Genomic DNA, 18,533 nt, shown 5'->3' with positions numbered 1-18,533 from the left:
GACTCGAACCGGCGCCCTATGGGATGCCGGCGCTGCAGGCGGTGGCTTTGCCCGCTGCGCCACAGCGCTGGCCCCGAACCTGCCTCTTAACCATCGGGCCAGCTGCCTGCCCCTGCCGACTCGGAACTGACTGCAGACATCGCCTCAGTTTCTGTGCTGTGCTATCTGCAGCAGGTCGCCAGGGGGCGCCGTTGAGTCCCAGTTCCCTCATCTGCGGTGGGATGACGACACCTGTGCTATGAGGATTAAATAAGGCGGTGCCAGTCCAGGGCCTGGCACAGAGCATGGGACAAGGAGATGTTGGCAGTGTCACCCGTGCACAGATGGGCGTCGCGGACATGCAGACGATGCTGGGGTTAAGCTGACTCCCAACTCACCCTTGCAAAGTGACCGCTTGTCTGCCAGGATTGTCCGTACTGCCAAGCTCAGGACAAATCCCCAGTGCCGGCCGCTGGCCCACTGGCCTCCTGCACAGGGTTACAACCCAAGCCACCAGCCAAGCCCGAAAGCTCGTGCCAGATGGGTTCCAGGACCCCCTGAGGTCACATCCCTGGATGCTCAAGTCCCCTGTGTAGAATGGCATAACACAGGGCCAGCGCTGTGGGGCAGCAGGTTAAGCCACCATCTGCAGTGCCAGCATCCCATAGGTTCGCCAGTTCAAGTCCTGGCTGCTCCACTTCTGATCCTGCTCCCTGCTAATGGCCTGGGAAAACAGTAGAAGATGGCCCAGGTGCTTGGGCCCCTGCACCCATGTGGGAGACCTGGAGGAAGCTCCTGGCTCCTGGCTTCGGATTGGCACAGCTCTGGCCATTGCGGCCATTTGGAGAGTGAGCCAGCAGATGGAAGACCTCTCTCTCTGTCTCTCCCTCTCTCTGTAACTCTGCCTCTCAAGTAAATAAATAAGAATAAATAAATCTGAGGGGGGGAATGGCATAACAGGAGGACACTTCAAAAAGTTAGTGGAAAAGTGAAATTAAAAGTTTCGGAGTCAGGATGTAGCCTTGCAGTGAGACACCTGCATTGTTGCCAGGCTCCACCCCCCACCCCAGTGCCCTCCCAGTGCGGCCTCTGGGGGCAGTGGTGACGGCTCAGGTAGTTGGACCTCTGCCAGCCACCTAGAAGACCTGGACTAAGTTGCCGACTCCAGGCTTCAGCCTGGCCCAGCTTTGGCCCAACCCAGTCCTGATCATTGTGGACATCTAGGGAGGAGACAGCAAATGGTAGTCTCTCTTTTGCCTCTCAGATAAATAAATTGGTGTTTAAAAAGAAACCTTTATTTTGGGGCTGGTGTCCTGGCACAGTGGGTTAAGCCGAGGCCTATGTCACCAGCATCCCGTATTGGAGTGCTGGTTCCAGTCCTGGCTGCTCTGATCCAGCTGCCGCAAATGCACCTGGGAAAGCAGCAGAAGAGGCCCAAGTGCTTGGGCCCCTGCCACCCGTGTGGGAGACCCAGATGGAGTTCCAGGCTTCTGTTTTCAGCCTGGTCCAGCCACAGCTGTTGCAGCCATTTGGGGAGTGAACCAGCAGATGGAAGACCTCTCTTTGTCTCTCTCACCCGCCTCCCACCATCATTGTGCCTTTCAAACAAATAAGATAAATCTTTTAAAAAAAAAAAACACTTTATTTGGTGTAAATAATTTTTTAAAGTTTTATTAATTTTATATGAAAGAGTTACACACACACACACACACACACACACACACAGGTCTTCCATCCGCTGGTTCACTCCCCAGATGGCCACATCAGCTGGAGCTGCACGATCCAAAGCCAGGAGCCAGGAGCTTCCTCCGGGTCTCCCACGCGGGTGCAGGGGTCTAAGGACTTGCGCCATCTTCCACTGCTTCTCCAAACCACAGCAGAGGGCTGGATCGGAAGTGGAGCAGCCGGGACTCGAGCCGGTGCCCCTATGGGATGCCAGCACTGCAGGCGGCAGCTTTACCCACTACACCACAGCGCCGGCCCCATCCGTGAACTTCTTAAAGTACCCTTATATTTGTGTGTAACTTACACCCATCCTTCCGAGTACTTTAAAGTATCTCTGGATTACTTCACAATACCTAAGCGGGGTAGATGAGATGCACACACACAGAGCACTGGATAAACCCGGAATTGCTACGCGGATGGGAGGCCTGAGGCTAGGGGCGTCCCTGAGCCCATGGTCTGCTGCCTCAGAGCTGCCGGTCTCCTCCGAGCTCTGACCCAGCGAGCGCCGCCCACAGGGGTGATGTGGTGAGCGTGTGAGGCTTCCAGAAATAATCGCAGGCTTTGCCCCGGGGGTGTGGAGGGCGTGCCGCTTGCTGCCGGTCCGCGGAGCACCAAGTCCCCTTGATGGCCTCGCTCGCGGAGCGCCCACCGCCCAGCCCAGGCACCGGACAGCAAAGCCTCTTCACAGATCCGCCCCTTCCCTTCCCCCAGATCTGTCCTTCAACAACATCGAGGTCATCGAGGGCCTGGACAGCCTGGTGAACCTGGAGGACCTGAGCTTGTTCAACAACCGGATCTCCAGGATCGACTCCCTGGACGCGCTGGGCAAGCTGCAGGTGCTGTCGCTGGGCAACAACCAGATCGACAACATAATGAATGTGAGTGACCGACACGCACACACCCGTGCGCATGCGCGGGGCTCGGACAGGGCGGGGTCTGCCGCGTGGGCAGGTGCACCTGGAGCATCGCAAGTCTTCTCCCCCCTACCCCTAACCCACCTCCGCGTCGCTTGACAAGCCGGCTTAGTCCACCAGGGACCCGATCGTGTTGGGACAGCACGCTTCACAAAATCTGTCTGTGGCTGCCCGTTCACAGCCTTTGCCACGGCAACGTCTCGTTCTGCCCCCTCGGTCTCTGGCTCATTTAGCCAACGTTTGCCTGCTGGGTGCACTTGCTCTGTTCTCAGTGGGGACAGAGCCGGACAAGGCGGGTTCCCCTCGGGGCTGACCAGCCCACAGGTTAAAAGAACCCCTGGTGTCCCGTGTCCGCGGACGCCGGGGGCATCTGTGCGACACTGACAGTGGTCATCTCCAGGGAAGGCTGGTTGGCTGCCCCTGCACTCCCCACAGGGGGCTCCCAGCTCAGCAGGCTGGGGCTGAGACCGCCCCCCCCCAATAGCTGGGGGTCTGGCAGCCTCGGGAAGGGGCCCACATCAGAGGTGACCCAACAGAGACCTTCCCCTGTGGTTCCTGGCCAGGGCCCCTGGGAGCTGCCCCGAATTCCATTACTGCTTGGGTCAGATGGATGGCCTGGGCTGGAATCCCAGCTCTACGTGAGGCTGACTGAGATGGATGGCCCGGGGTGGCGGGGGAGGAGGTCAGTCACCCAGATGGTCCCTATACGTAAATCCATCCATCTGACGGGGCAAATCCTGGAGGCAGTGTAGTCTCAGTAGTCTGCCCTGTATGCCCCATGGAAGCCAGCGTGCTTGTCGGGGGTCCAGAACTGGTCACACAGCCTGCCCCCTCCCTGCTCTGCTGGGGTGGGGGTGGGGGTGGGGGAGATCCACCGTGGACCAAGGACGTGGCCTTGGATCAAGGGCTGAGATTTTAGCCACCTCCCAGCTGTCTGAGCTGGGGCCAGCGTCCACTTGCCCATCTGTGAAATGGGCTCAGCCAGTAGAGCTGTAGCAAGGACCGAGTGGACCCCAGAGTGTTCAGTACCTGACATGTGTGAGAGGCAGGGTTGCTGGTTCCCAGAGTCGGGGAGAGAGAAGGCCCCTAGGGAGAAGTGGCCGGGGCCAGAAGCTCCTGCGGCCAGGCTGCACCCGGGTCCTGGAGACCCCCGGTTGTCTCCACCTAGCTGTATCCGAGTGCCTGGGTTTGGGTCCTGGCTCTGCTGTCAGTTCCAGCGTCTTATGCTGTGCAGCCTGGGAGGGTGGGCAGGTGACGGCTTCCGTGCCACGTACGTGGGAGATCCGGATGGAGCTCCTGGTTCCCGGCTTCGGCCTGGCCCAGCCCCTGGCTGTTGCTGCCATGTGGGGAGTGAAAACAGTGAATGCAAGGTCTGTGTGTGTGTGCACGTGTGTGCGTGCGCCTTTGAAAGGCAGAGAAAGAGAGGGGAGGGGAGAGAGAGCGAGCTCTCCTCTGCCAGTTCACTCCCCAAATGGCCACAACAGCCGAGGGGAGGGCCACATCGAAGCCAGGAGCCGGGAGCTCCACTCAGATCCCCCACTTGAGTGACAGGGATCCAAGCCGGTGCTTCCCAGGTGCAGGGGCATGGAACCGGATCAGAAGCAAAGCAGCCGGGACTCAGACAGTACTCCAGTGTGGGGTCCCCAGACAGCATCTCAACCCATGAGCCACAGCGCCCATTTCAAAACACGCGGACTTTGAAGCAAAATCAGGGCCCCCGGGAAAGAGCCTCTGTTACCCCCTCACCCTCTGTACCTGCGTCCCTGGCCGAGACCACAGCTGCGGCCAGGCATCCTGGCTCTGTCCAGCTGCCCTCCAAGCCCCGCCCTCATGTCCCATCTCCACCCCCGTTAGCAGCCCACTCCACTGCCTGCGCCATATTCCGATGCCACGCGATGTACTTCCCCCGTCCCTCGGAGGTGGACGCTGAAGTTGCTCCAAGCTGGTGGCATCACACAGACCACCTCAGATGTCCTTGAACCCCAGGATGACCTCGAGCAGGGGTCACGTGTGCCTGGGTCAGCCCACATGTAAGATACACTCCCAGCGAGGGTTGCTGGACCAGAAGGCAGGTGCATCTTCAATCTGGACGGCTCTCTGCCAACTCGGCCTCCGGGGAAGTGGAACCGTTTACAAACCCCCCGGTGTGGCCCGCTGCCTGTCAACTTTCTATAGTGCGCTCGCTTCTGAGGCTTTTCTCTTTGCCTGCCAACAAGCTGAGAAATGGAATCTCACCGGGAGATCTCTAAAAATGAAATCCGGCCCCGTCTTTTCTCATACACGCTTCAAACTCCACTGGCTTCCATCATCCTTAGAGCAAAATCCAAACCCTCGACCACAGCCTGCATTTTTTTTTTTAAGATTTATTTATTTATTTGAGAGGCAGAGTTTCAGACAGACAGAGGGAGAGACAGAGAGAAAGGTCTTCCATCCGCTGGTTCACTCCCCAAATGGCCGCAATGGCCAGAGCTGGGTCGATCTGAAGCCAGGAGCCAGGAGCTTCTTCCAGGTCTCCCACGTGGGTAGCAGGGGCCCAAGCACTTGAGCCATCTTCTACTGCTTTCCCAGGCCACAGAGGGAGCTGGATCCGAAGTGGAACAGCTGGGACTTGAACCGGTGCCCATATGGGATGCTAGCGCCACAGGGGGAGGCTTAGCCTACTGTACCACAGCACTGGCCCCAGCCAGCATGGTCTTACATGAACCAGCCCCTGACCTTGTCTCCACACTTGTATCAAGTCTTTCCTCCATCATACTGCAGCTGCCCCAGCCTTTCTCTGTTCCTGGTGTACCCTGAACTTGTCGCTGCCCCAGGGCCTTTGCCCGTGCTGTTTTGGCTCCTGAGAAAGTGCTCTCCTTGCACTACCACCACTGGCTCCCTCCCGTCTCCCATAAATGCCACCTCTCACGGTCGGTGCTGTCTTTACGTTCCTTGTAGCACTTTGCCTAGTCTGTGATGATGCTACTTAATTTTAAAAACACTCCCAGCACCACCCACCGTGTAAGCTCTGGGGTCCACGTGGGCTTTGGTCTCCCTGGGCACACACCTGAGGCTTGCTGCCTGCTTGGTCGTGAATGCTATTTATTATGACTGACGGCCTTGGGCGCAGTTCCGACACTGGGAGCTGGGAGGCGCTGTGCGCTGCGGTTCTAGCGCAGCTGCGCATGGCTGTCTCCCGCTGGCTGGCCGCCGGTCTTGATCCATTTGATGGATGAGATGGGGTGGGGGTGGGGCATCCACGAAGCCCTGCCCCGAGGGCCCACAGACGACAACCACCACAGCCCTAACTTGGCTTCTGTGTCTGGATGTCAGGCGCCTTTCATCTGGGCCTTGCTTTACGACGGCTGTAACACACGTAACATCCCTCCGCTCATTCCTCATTCTACACGCACTGAGGCTTAGGGGAACTTGCCCAAGGGCCCATAGCTGGGATTGGAGCTCCCGTCTGTCCGTGCCTGATCCAATATCTCAGGGCATTACCTAGTCCCCTACCTGCAGGCCTGGACCCCCACCCACCCACTCTGCACCTGTGCCCCGCCCCCCGCCCTGCCTGAGGCCTGAAGGTGCCAGGGCCCTCCCGGCTGCAGGGAGAAGGCGGGGGTGTGTTTCCAGGCAGCCAGGACGGAGCGTCCTCTCCTCCCCAGCTCGTCTACCTGCGGCGGTTCAAGTGCCTGCGCACGCTCAGCCTCGCCGGGAACCCCATCGCCCAAGCGGAGGACTACAAGATGTTCATCTACGCCTACCTGCCCGACCTCGTGTACCTGGACTTCCGGCGCATCGGTGACCACATGGCACGTGTCTTCCCCCTCCCCCACCCCCGTGGGGTCCCGCAGCACCTGCGTGGGTGCCCTCTCGCCCAGGCTCCCAGCAACCAGGGCTCCCCCATCTCTGCGCATTGTCCCAAGGCCACCTCGCAGCCACTGTGTGGTTTCCTAAAGGAAACAGTGGAGAGGGCTCCCCCCTACCCCCTCCACCCTGGTCTCTGTGACCCCGGGAGCAATATTAAGAGCTAGCTGTTATTGGGCGTTCATCAATCAAGCCCATGGCGCCGTCTCACCACCAGCCAGCCAGGACCCCGCTGTCGTCCCAGTGGCCAAACTGGCGCTCAAGGGCGGGGACTCCAGTGGGCGGGGCTGGAGCTGGGAGTCAGTCCCTGTGAGTGAGCTGCCTGCCTGTGGGAGGGTCTTCCTGCTGCCCCCTGCCTGCCTCCCTCCCCGCCCCCCACCCCCTGCTGTGAAGCCCTTGCTTCTCACTCTGGGCAGCGTGATCCATTGTGGGAAGGGGTGGCGGGGGAGGGGGGTACTGACCCATTGGGACTGGGGTGGCACCTTGAGTCCGGCCAGCTGACCTGCCTGCTGGTACCTGTCCTGCAGACAGGAGCTGTGTTGAGGAGCACTAAAATGACCCCCCCGGGGGGGGAACCCTGGAGAGGCAGGCAGGAGGGTGGGCCCCCAGCCTCAACTCTGAGCCCCCAGAACCTGCAGTGAGCGGAGCCCCCTCTCTCCTGGGTGGGCCAAGGTGCCGTCCAAGCACCGCTGTGGAGGCTTAGAGAGGAGGTGACCTCAGGGGGAGTCCCCTCCTCCCGCCACAGGCTTTCTCTTGTCCCTGCATGGGACCGGAAGCTGAGACTGCAGCTGTATCTATTTTATTTATTTTATTAAAAAGATTTATGTGTTTATTTGAAAGTCAGAGCTACACAGAGAGAGAGAGAGAGAGAGAGGCCTTCCATCCGCTGGTTCACTCCCCAATTGGCCTGATCTGAAGCCAGGAGCCAGAGCTTCTGCCAGGTCTCCCACGTGGGTGCAGGGGCCCAAGCACGTGGGCCATCCTCCACTGCCTTCCCGGGCCACAGCAGAGAGCTGGATCGGAAGTGGAGCAGCCAGGACTAGAACTGGCGCCCATATGGGATGTGGACACTGCAGGCGGCAGCTTTATCTGTGATGCCACAGCACTGCCTCACCCCTTTTTTTTATTTTAAAGATTTATTGGTTGATTTGTTTCTTTGGAAGGCAGAGTTACAGAAAGACAGAAGAGATTTCTCATCTGCTGGTTCACTCCCTAAATGGCTTGCAAACAGGCCAAAGCCAGGAGCCGGAAACTCCATCCGGGTCTCCCACGTGGGTGGCAGGGGCCCAAGCACTTGGGTCATGTTCCGGTTCCCCAGGTGCATCAGTAGGGAGTGGAGCAGCTGGGGCTCACGTGGGATGCTGGCATCGCAGGCCACTGCTTGACCCGCTGTGCCCGCTGAGCCACAGCACGGGCCCCGGAGCCAGTTTTAAAGGCAACAGTGCTCTAGGATGCCTGGGTTGGCCACATACCTGTTTGAGTGTGCTCTTCTTGTTATGAAACCATGGGGCACCTTGGACCTGCACCTATAGAGAGCATAAAATCTGCTCTCTTTATAGTAATAAAGACATCATAAAAATAGGACAGAGGCAGGTGTTAGCTATAAGTTGTTTGGGACGCCCACATCCCATATTGGGAGCCCCGGCTACTCCCGAAAGCAGCGGAAGACGGCCCAAATACTTGGGTCCCTGCCACCCACGTGGGAGACCCGGATGGAGTTCTGGGCTCCTGGTTTCAGTCTGGCCCAGCGCTGGCTGTTAACAGGCATATGGGGAGTGAACCAGCAGATGGAAGATGTCTCTCTCGCTCTCTCACTGCCTTTCAATGTTTTTTATTTTAAAATCTAACAATAAAAGAATTTAGAAAAGAAAGGCTCTCACTGAGCAGTGCCCCAGCCCCCCCCAGCACAGCAGGGGTCGGGGGTTGGGGGATGAGGGGCAGGGGAGGGCGCACAGAGTCCCAGAAGCAAACCAAGGCCCCCTCCAGACTCAGACCCTCGCCTAGAATCATCCGGACAAATCGGAAACGAAACCCAGGCTCTTGAAGGGGCCTTCTCAGCTCCCTAATTTCCCTGGGACCCCTCAGCCAACCTTGCCTTGTGAAGGGGTCTGTCCGGCCCGGCCCCCTCCCCCAGCCCACGGCAGGGAGGGAAGTGGTGGTGGTGGGGACATCCAGGCGAGCTCCGCTAACGGCTAACGGTGCCACCTGCTGTTCTCCGACCAGAAAGAGCTCGCAGAGGCAAAGCACCAGTACAGCACGGACGAGCTGAAACACCGGGAGCACCTGGCGCAGGCCCGGCTGGAGGCCGAGCAGGCCCAGCGCGCGGAGCTGGAGGCGCACAAGGTCTCTCGCGGACGGACACGTTCAACGCAGGCCCGCCGGGATCCCTGGGCGCCCTGGGAGAAATCATGCCCCACGCACAGGCCACGAACCCCTCCCCGCCCCGCCCCCCTCCCTGGGGCTGGCTCCAACCACAGCGCAGACTCCCGGTCGGTCCTGTCCCGCGCTTGCTGGCGTACCCCTGCGTCCAACACTCTGGGCCGCGAGAGGGTGCTACAGTCTTGCGCCTTAAGACCCTCGGGCAGATGCCCCCTCCCCACACACCCTCCACCACGGCATGGCATGCCAGAAACAGGCTGAGCACTTAGGGCACCTGCCGGCCTCCCGCCATGAGCCCCACCCCTCCGTGCAGCCAGACCGAAGCAGCCTCGCACCTGCTGTTCCTTCTGCCTGGGAGGCACCCCTCCACCACCCCCTCCCGCCGCCCCTCTACATCGGAGAGGGTTGAAGTCCAAGAGGTATTGTCTGTGTTAGTGCCCAGCCGGGGGGCCCGTGCCCAGCGCGTCCTCCCTGGAGCCCGCCTGGGTCACCGCGGGGCCCTGTTTCTGCCCGCAGGCTGCCTTCGTGGACCGCCTGAACGACTCCTTCCTGTTTGACAGCATGTACGCTGAAGATGTGGAAGGCAACAAGCTGTCCTACCTGCCCGGCGTCGGGGAGCTGCTGGAGACATATCCGCCCCGGCTCTCGCCGCCTCTTGTCTGGCAGAGCCTGCTCACGGAGCCCCCAGCCCCTGCTGGGACTGTTTCCCCATCCTGGGCCAGGCTGAAGTCAGACGCCTGGACCTCCATCTGGGTTTTCCATGTCTGTGGCAGAGGCCCAAGCACTTGGGCTATCTTCTTTTTTATTTTTTTTTATTTTTTTTTTTTTATTTTTTGACAGGCAGAGTGGACTGTGAGAGAGAGAGACAGAGAGAAAGGTCTTCCTTTGCCATTGGTTCACCCTCCAATGGCCGCCGCGGTCGGCGCGCTGCGGCGGGTGCACCGCGCTGATCCGATGGCAGGAGCCAGGAGCCAGGTGCTTTTCCTGGTCTCCCATGGGGTGCAGGGCCCAAGCACCTGGGCCATCCTCCACTGCACTCCCTGGCCACAGCAGAGGGCTGGCCTGGAAGAGGGGCAACCGGGACAGAATCCGGTGCCCCGACCGGGACTAGAACCCGGTGTGCCGGCGCTGCTAGGCGGAGGAGGGCTATCTTCTTTTTTAAAATTTATTTATTTATTAGAAAGGCAGAGTTACAGAGATGCAGAGGCAGAGACAGAGAGAGGTTTCACATCCATTGGTTCACTCCCCAAATGGCTGCAACAGCCGGAGTTGGGCTGATCTGAAGCCAGGAGCTTCTTCCGGGTCTCCCACACAGGTGCAGGCACCCAAGGACTTGGGTCATTTTCTGCTTTCCCAGGCCATAGCAGAGAGCTGGATCGGAAGTGGAGCAGCCGGGACTAGAACCGGCGCCCATATGGGATAACAGCACTGCAGGCAGAGGCTTTGCCCTCTGCACCACGGCACCGGCCCCATGTTAAGTTGTTACAGCAGAAGGTTCATGGGTACCAGCAGTCACTGGGCGAGACTTGACACCTCGAGGCCTTCGCAGCCTGTTGTGCGGGGTGGGGCTGGTGGAGCCACTGTCCGGCAGGTGCTCTCGTGAAAGTGGCCCAGCGGGTGTGTGACAGTCCCTTTGATCAGGCACATCTTGCACTGCCAGCCCCCCCACACACACACCGCCCCACAGCCTGCCTTGGCTCTGCTTTGCCAAGGTATGACACGGATGACTCTGTTTTCAAATCTTGACAATTTTCCCAGTGGCAGTGGCGGGGCCAGGACTTGAACCTGGATCCTCCACTTCCACCCCTGGCCCCTCCACCCCCACCTACCCCACCCCAGCACAGCTGAGCAGCAAAATGGGCCCTCTGCCCAAGAGCCCATCTCGGTCACACACCAGAGACAACACACACCACCTCATCCCCTGGCCAGGGCTGGCTCCTCGGGCTGCCAGCCCCTCCCTGTCCCGCCAAGCAGTCTGTTTGGGGCCTGCTCTGCCCTGTGGGTTCTGCCCGTGGTCCCCAGCTCCTTCCCCCACCAGGCCTCCGATGGTGGCGAGACCTCAGCCACACCATTACCCTCTGAATCTCCAGTGCCAGGTCTCTGGGCCCCTCAGTGGCTTCCTCCATCAGACGAGACCCTGAGTTCGAGTCCTGCACACACACACGTTCAGCGTAGCAAGCCCTTGCACCCTTGTGGCCCTCCCCGGTGGCCTGCTCCGAGGGAGAGAGACGCTGCCCTGAGCTTCCTTAACGCCCACCCACCTACAAGGACAAATTTGTCACCATCTGCGTGAACATTTTCGAGTACGGCCTGAAACAGCAGGAAAAGCGGAAGATCGAGCTGGACACGTTTACTGAGTGCATCCAGGAGGCGATCCAGGAGAACCAGGAGCAGGGCAAACTCAAGATCGCCCAGTTCGAGGAGAAGCACTCGCTGGTAGGGCCCGCCCCTCCCGAAGCCGCAGCTCTGCGCCCGCCGAAGGGCTGCAGCACCTGTGCCCCTGCTGGCCCTTGCGGCCCAGGCCAGGGGGTCACACAGCCGCGAGCAGCAGAGCCAAGGCCCAGCCCACTCACCGCCTCCCCTGCTGCTCCACTGTGGCCACGAAGGTGGGGCTGTGGCTCCATCGTATAACATGCCCCGGGGTTCAAGGTCATCCTCGCCCTGCATTACCTCATCTGTTAACTGTCACTATTTTATTTTATTTATTTGTTTGGAAGGCAGAGTTCAAGAGGGGCAGAGAGAGAGAGAGAGACAGGTCTTCCATCCGCTGGTTCACTCCCCCAAATGGCCACAATGGCCAGAGCTGAGCCGATTCAAAACCAGGAGCCTGGATCTTTTTCCGGGACTCCCATGCAGGTGCAGGGGCCCAAGGACTTGGGCCATCTTCCACTGCTTTCCCAGGCCATAGCAGAGAGCTGGATCGGAAGTGGGGCAGCCAGGGGATGCCGGCACTGCAGGTGGCAGCTTTACCCGCTACACCATAGCGCCGGCCCCAGGACGTCCTTTTTTATTTATTTGAAAGGCAGAGCGGCAGAGAGAGAGGGAGAGAGACAGAGAAATCCCAGCCACTGCATCAAGCTCTCCAAACAGGGACAGGAGCTTCCCAGGCATTTAAACAGGGAGCTGGATCGGAGCAGAGCAGCCAGGGACTGGAACTGGCGCTCGTATGGGGTGCCAGTGTCGCGACCCTGGCCCCACACTTGTGACGCCTCTTTTCTGGTCCCAGTGGCCATTGGGTTTAGGATGGCAGGGGGTCAGCCGGTCAGTGCTTCCTGGAGCAACAGGTACCTCTGGGGAAGCAGGAGCAGCTAGAACGGGGCTGATGAGGACTCTGCTCCCAGGGTCTGGAGTGGCTGCCTCCTCCTACAAGGCCACCAGGCATGAGCTGACTCGCCTGAGCCTGGGTCCAGGGCAGTGGAGCTTGCCCAGCTGCACAGAGCGGGCCTGGGGCCGGGCGCCCTCCTTGAAGGCCTTGTGGGCGTGGCCTGCGGGCACTGGGGCTGGCCAGAGCTCCCCAGGTGTTTCAGAGTCCACTGTCTGGGGAGATCCCAGGACCCACAGGCCCTGAAGGCCCCCTACCCCTCCCCGTTGCACGTAACACCTGCTGCTGGTACACAGTGACTCCCACAATGCTTGTGGCCCAGCTGCGCCCCGCAGAGCCGTTTTATTTTCTCCTGAGCAAGGCGAGCTGCACCTGTCCTCCAACCATCGTTATCTCCTATTCTGTCAACTACGTCTGCCTGTGTTTGCCCTTACCCATTTTTTTTTCTATTTGGTTTTTGGTTTCTTGGTCTTTCTCACTCTCTGTGCCTCTTTCTTTAAAAAGAAAAAAAATTACCATATAGGAGTGCTTTAGAGATTTCCAGGTGAGCCCTGTCTCCGTGAGATGAGTCGCAAACATTTCCCCCACTTTGCTGTTCGTCTTGCCATCTTGTCTGTGTTGCATCTCACCATTGCGATTTTTATTGCAATTTTCACTTTATTTGAAGCAGGGTGGGGACAGAGAGAGAGAGCTTTCACGTACTGCAGGGGTGAGGAACATCCAGCCCAGGGGCCACACAAGGCCCTCGAAATCATGAAGTCTGGCCTTGCCGAGGCAACCATAGGCAGGACTCAAAATCCAGTCGATCTATAGCAGGCTAATTAATTTCATATGGGCCATGAGTGATATTACAAATACCCAAAAGGCCCTTGGCAGAAAAAAATGTCCCCCATCCCTGCTGCTAGTTCCCTCTCCAAATGTCCCCTCAGCCAGGTATGGGTCTGGCTGAGTTGGGATCTCCCACGCGGGGCAGGGACCCACGTGCTGTATCGGTCACCAACAGCTCCCCAGGGTGTGTATCAGCAGGAAGCCGGATCAGAAGGGGAGTAGCTGGAACTCGAACCTAGCACTTGGGTATGCGAGGTGGGCACCCCGAGCAGAGACTCAACTCTTGCACCCGACACCCACCTGGCCACTCAGTGTTAATTTTTTTTAACGTGGTATTTGTCAGTCTGTTTTGTTGCTAGTATTCGGGAAGGAATTCTTCACTCAGAGATCATTGGAAAAACCCCGTGTTCTTCTATTAGCCCTTCCATGGTTTGCTTTCTTTCTTTTTTTTTTTTTTTTTTTTTTAAAGATTTGAAAGAGCTACACAGAGAGAGGAGAGAGAGAGAGGTCTTCCATCCACTGGTTCACTCCACAATTGGCCGCACTAGCCAGGGCTGCGCTGATCCAAAGCCAGGAGCCAGGAGCTGCTTCCAGGTCTCCCACGTGGGTGCAGGGGCCCAAGGACTTGGGCCATCTTCTACTGCTTCCCCAGGCCACAGCAGAGAGCTGGATTGGAAGTGGAGCAGCTGGGATTCGAACTGGTGCCCATTTGTGATGCCGGCGCTGCAGGCAGTGGCTTTACCCGCTACGCTACAGCGCCGGTCCCCCATGGGTTTATGTCTTTCATGGGAATCTTCCCTCCCATCAGGTCAGGGAGCCAGCTCTGTCTTTCTCCCAATGGGGAAACCATGATGAGAACAGCGCTCATCCCTCCGAATCATGCCCAGTTACTCTGTCCTCCGGCGGGACTGATGCCAAGCATCCACGAGACAAGTGGACGTGGCACCTGGCACCAGGGGCGTCCCGGGCCTTCCCTGGTGACAGCTGGCATGCAGTGCCACCCTCAGCCTGGCTCGTTCTCTCCCCCCGCCAGAGCACCCTCTCCCTCCAGATGGGTCCAGGATCCACGTCTCCCACTTGCCCCCTGGGGTTGCCTGTGGGTGCGGCTGCCTCTTCCCTGTCCAGCACCTCTCCTGACCTGTGCCTGCTATAGGAGCCACTGGAGCCCACGGTGTGTGCCAGGCCTCCCGCACAAGGCCCATGGTCCCCAGGACCCTGTGAGCGCAGGAAGCCTGCGAGACGCTAAGCGGCCGTGCCAAGCTTACACTGCACATCGTGGGTCAGCTCCACCTGACTCCGATATTACAGGACAGACAAAATTGCTTGTCTGCCCCCTTTGGGGGGAGGGGTCTCTGACCAGGACCAAGAATGAAATACCTTGAGGACCAGGTGTCGTGGTGTTAGCAGCAGGTTAAGCCACCGCTGGAGTCAGGCTATCACATATCAGGGTGCCTGGTTCGAGTCCCAGCTACTTCACTTCCGGTCCAGTTCCTGCTTGTGCTCACCTTGGGAGTCAGCAGCAGCTGATGGCTCAAGTGCCGGCGTCCCCATCACCCGTGTGGGAGACCTGGATGGCATTGCAGGCTCGTGCCATCAGCCTGGTCCAGCCAGGGCTGTTGGGGGCATTTAGGAGTGCACCAGTGGATGGAAGATTCCCTCTCTCTCTCTCATTCTCTGTCTCTCTCTGTGTCTCCCTCAAGTAAATAAAAGCAAATACATTTTTTTAAAAAATGCAATCTGGCCGACACCGCGGCTCACTAGGCTAATCCTCCACCTAGCGGCACCGGCACACCGGGTTCTAGTCCCGGTCGGGGCGCCAGATTCTGTCCCGGTTGCCCCTCTTCCAGGCCAGCTCTCTGCTGTGGCCTGGGAGTGCAGTGGAGGATGGCCCAAGTGCTTGGCCCTGCACCCCATGGGAGACCAGGAGAAGCACCTGGCTCCTGCCTTCAGGTCGGCGCAGCACTGGCCGTGGTGGCCATTTGGGGGTGAACCAACGGAAGGAAGACCTCTCTCTCTGTCTCTCTCTCACTGTCTAACTCTGCCTGTCCAAAAAAAAAAAAAAAAAGCAACCTGCACGAGACAGATGAAGAGGGGAAAAGCATACACATTTTATTCCATGATGTGCACATGTACATTTTATTTAGTGATCTCTATATTACACACCAGAGTAACGGGAAGACCCAAAGACACAGCTGGGGCTGGAATCTTAGCACAAAATTGGACAAAGAGCCGCACCCTGTGAAAACGACCAAAACAGTGTGGTTAGACCAGGGCCGGGCACGGCGGCGCAGGACCAACGGACAGAGAAGGCTCACGTGTGCAGTGGTCCCTTGGCCCCCCGCCTCCAAGCTCTGGTTGCTGGAGACAGCAATGGCTTCTTCTTGGGGCACAGGAAAGGGCACGTCTCACCTGCTCTTTCAAGGTAAAAAAGTGGAGGAGACAGATGACTTCTTGCAGCTGCGGTCTTCAAGTGTCTTCGGCTCAAAAGCGATCCACATGGCAAAGTGGTGTGGCGTAGGGGGTTGGCACTCAGAAGCCCCCCGAGCCCCGGCACCTTCCACCTGGCCCTGCTCGCAGGGACAGAAACGCACGCGAGCAGCGGCGAGCCCCGGTTGGTGCCCGTGAGCCTGTGCTTCAGCATTCCCCCCCCCCCTTTTTTTTTTTTTTTTTGACAGGCAGAGTGGACAGTGAGAGAGAGAGACAGAGAGAAAGGTCTTCCTTTGCCGTTGGTTCACCCTCCAATGGCCGCCGCGGCCAGTGCACTGCGGCCGGCGCACCGCGCCGATCCGATGGCAGGAGCCAGGAGCCAGGTGCTTTTCCTGGTCTCCCATGGGGTGCAGGGCCCAAGCACCTGGGCCATCCTCCACTGCACTCCCTGGCCACAGCAGAGGGCTGGCCTGGAAAAGGGGCAACCGGGACAGAATCCGGCGCCCCGACCGGGACTAGAACCCGGTGTGCCGGCGCCGCAAGGTGGAGGATTAGCCTAGTGAGCCGCGGCGCCGGCTAGCATTCCCCTTTTACAGACGGAAACTGAGGCAGGAGAGAGGGCCGGTGGCTTCTGCAAGCTCGCAAGGCTGGCACCTGCCGGGGGTGGGGGGGGACCTCAGCTCTCCCGCGCGGCTGGCTCAAGCCCTGGCTTTGTCCCGCAGAGCCTAAGCAACATCCGCGAGGCATCAGAGCTGCCCACCGCGGAGAGGATCGCGGAGTGCGACCAGGACATCACCGAGCTGTTCAACGCGCTCATGACCCTGGAGATGCAGCTGGCGGAGCAGCTGGAGGTGAGGCGGGCCCGGGGGGGATGGGCGGGCGCAGGTGCCACCTGGTCCCGCAGCTGCGCGCGCACCTGTGAACCGCAGACCACCCACCCACCCTGGGCGCGCGCCCCTGTTGCGCACTCGGCGCCTGCCAGCCCGGCGTCTGCTTTTCGTCCATTTAAAAAACTCAGACGGGAAGGGGTCCTTGCAGGGGAACTGAAGAGTGAGCCCCTTCCCACATCACCTTCTCCCCCACATCCTGGGAGAGCCCCGAGCCTCCTCCGTGGGGAAGGGTTTCTGATGCGACCTCAGGAGCGGGGCCGGGTGCCCACGAGACCAGGCGGGCCACCCCACCCCCACTCTCACGCGCGCGCACGCAGCTTGGGGACCAGACCGAAGCACCTGCCGCTCAGCACGCGGTAGAAATGATACCGGATGGCTGCTGGAGCAGCCGGGCGAGCCTCGCGTGTTCCCCGGGAGGAGGAGCGCGGGCCCGGAGTGGGAAGGGATGTGACAATGACTGGAACCTCATTAGGGGCTGCCACGGCTGGGCCAAGAGGTAGCGCCGAATCGATACTCAAGTGATTCCTCCGCCGCTGGGGGATGGATTCCCCCCTTCCCGTCCCAGGCAGAGGCTGGCTCGCCCCCCCCCCCCCCGCTGGGGACTTGCAAAGGCAGCTGAGCGCTGGCCGGCTGGCGGCCCTGGGGAGGGCTGGGCCGCGGCTCTCCCACGCAGTCCAGGCAGGGAGACCACGTTCCAACATCCACGTGTCTCCCGGAGCCCAGGCACTGCCCTATTTGTGTTACCAGGAAGCGGCTGGGCCTGCAGACCCGCGCTCGGCCCCCTCCCCCCTCCCCTGTGCAACTGCACCAGCTGCGGCCCACCGCGGATCAGGCGGGGCGGGGGGGGGGTGTCCGCGCTCCAGAGGGAGCCAGCAGAAGTCCCCACGTAGGCCTCTGTGCCCTTCTAAGCGCAGGAAGCAACACTGATGGGGAGAGTTCTGGGGTAACAGCCAGCGCTCATGGCGGGGGGGGGCACTCTGCTCAGCAGCCTGCAAAGCATTCTGTGGGGAACCCATTTCACAGATGAGGAAGTCGAGGCTCGGGGAGGTCAGGTGACTTTCCCAGAGTCACACACAGTGGTGGAGCTGGGACGCGGCCCCTGAGGGCTGCCTCCAGCGTTTGTCTGTTGAGTGTGTGTGTGTATGGGGGGGGGGGGGTTGAGAGGAGTCAGGCTGTGACAGGTGGGCCCGGCACAGGGCACCGACATGACACTTCGGAGGGTGCTGGCGATGAGTGAGTCGGGCCTGAGAGGGTGCGGTGGCTGGTGTGTGAGCGGGCAGGCGGCTGCTCGGTCCCCAGGGTGTTTATGCCGTGGTGCTGGGCGTCTGAAGACGCACAGTGACTCTGCGTTCTCATTTCCAGGAGACCATAAGCATGTTTGAGAGGAACATTGTCGACCTGGTGGGGCTCTTCATTGAGAACGTGCAAAGCCTATATCCTAGCTGCTGCGGCCCAGGGTAGGGAGGGCTGCCCTGGCCTCCAGGGGGAGTGAGGGCCAGGAAGGGTGAAGCAAACCCAGCAAGGACCCCTTGCCGGCAGCGTCTGCAGGGTCATGCCCTCACCCCTCCCACCCAGTGCCCTAAGCTCCTCCCAATCAGTATCTTAGGCACCTCCCACTCAGTGCCCTAGGCACCTCCCACCCAATGCCTTAAGCTCCTCCCACTCAGTGCCCTAGGCACCTCCCACCCAGTGTCTCAGAGACCTTCCACTCAGTGTCCTAAGCTCCTCCTACCCAGTGTCCTAGGCACCTCCCACTCAGCCCCCTAAGCTCCTCCTACCCAGTGTTTAGGCACCTCCCACCCTATGCCCTAAGCTCCTCCCACCCAGTACCCTAGGTACCTCCCACCCAGTGTCTTAGAGACCTTCCACTCAGTGCCCTAAGCTCCTCCCACTCAGTCCCCTAGGCACCTCCCACTCAGCCCCCTAAGCTCCTCCCACTCAGTCCCCTAGGCACCTCCGACCCAGTGTCTTAGAGACCTTCCACTCAGTGCCTTAAGCTCCTCCTACCCAGTCCCCTAGGCACCTCCCACTCAGCCCCTTAAGCTCCTCCTACCCAGTGTCTTAGGCACCTCCCACCCAGCCCCCTAAGCTCCTCCTACCCTGTGGGCAGTGAAGGCGATGAAGCCACCTTTGGCCCTGGCAGCCTGGCCCTGGCTGAGCCACTCGGCCTGCCATGCACCTGCTAGAGCCCCTACCCCCGCCCCGGCCGCCACCCCAGGGGCA

General features: G+C 59.8%; 1 protein-coding gene across 8 annotated transcripts in view; it reads left to right on the top strand.

Annotated features, from left to right (window-relative positions):
* The window catches only part of LOC138843228 (dynein regulatory complex subunit 3-like), a 65,200-nt gene that overhangs the window by 39,218 nt on the left and 7,449 nt on the right, over positions 1–18,533 (top strand). For all 8 annotated transcript variants that reach the window (XM_070061710.1, XM_070061711.1, XM_070061709.1 and 5 more), the window contains 7 exons: positions 2,416–2,582; positions 6,263–6,409; positions 8,688–8,807; positions 9,360–9,472; positions 11,105–11,279; positions 16,143–16,271; positions 17,673–17,743. In XM_070061710.1, the coding sequence (XP_069917811.1) occupies positions 2,416–2,582; positions 6,263–6,409; positions 8,688–8,807; positions 9,360–9,472; positions 11,105–11,279; positions 16,143–16,271; positions 17,673–17,743 (922 nt within the window). The remainder of the gene's footprint in view (positions 1–2,415; positions 2,583–6,262; positions 6,410–8,687; positions 8,808–9,359; positions 9,473–11,104; positions 11,280–16,142; positions 16,272–17,672; positions 17,744–18,533) is intronic.

This window comes from Oryctolagus cuniculus, chromosome 17 (genome assembly GCF_964237555.1).
Source record: "Oryctolagus cuniculus chromosome 17, mOryCun1.1, whole genome shotgun sequence".
NCBI lineage: Eukaryota > Metazoa > Chordata > Mammalia > Lagomorpha > Leporidae > Oryctolagus > Oryctolagus cuniculus.
Note: the sequence above shows the minus strand (reverse complement) of the source record. Positions and strands in the feature narration are given on the sequence as shown.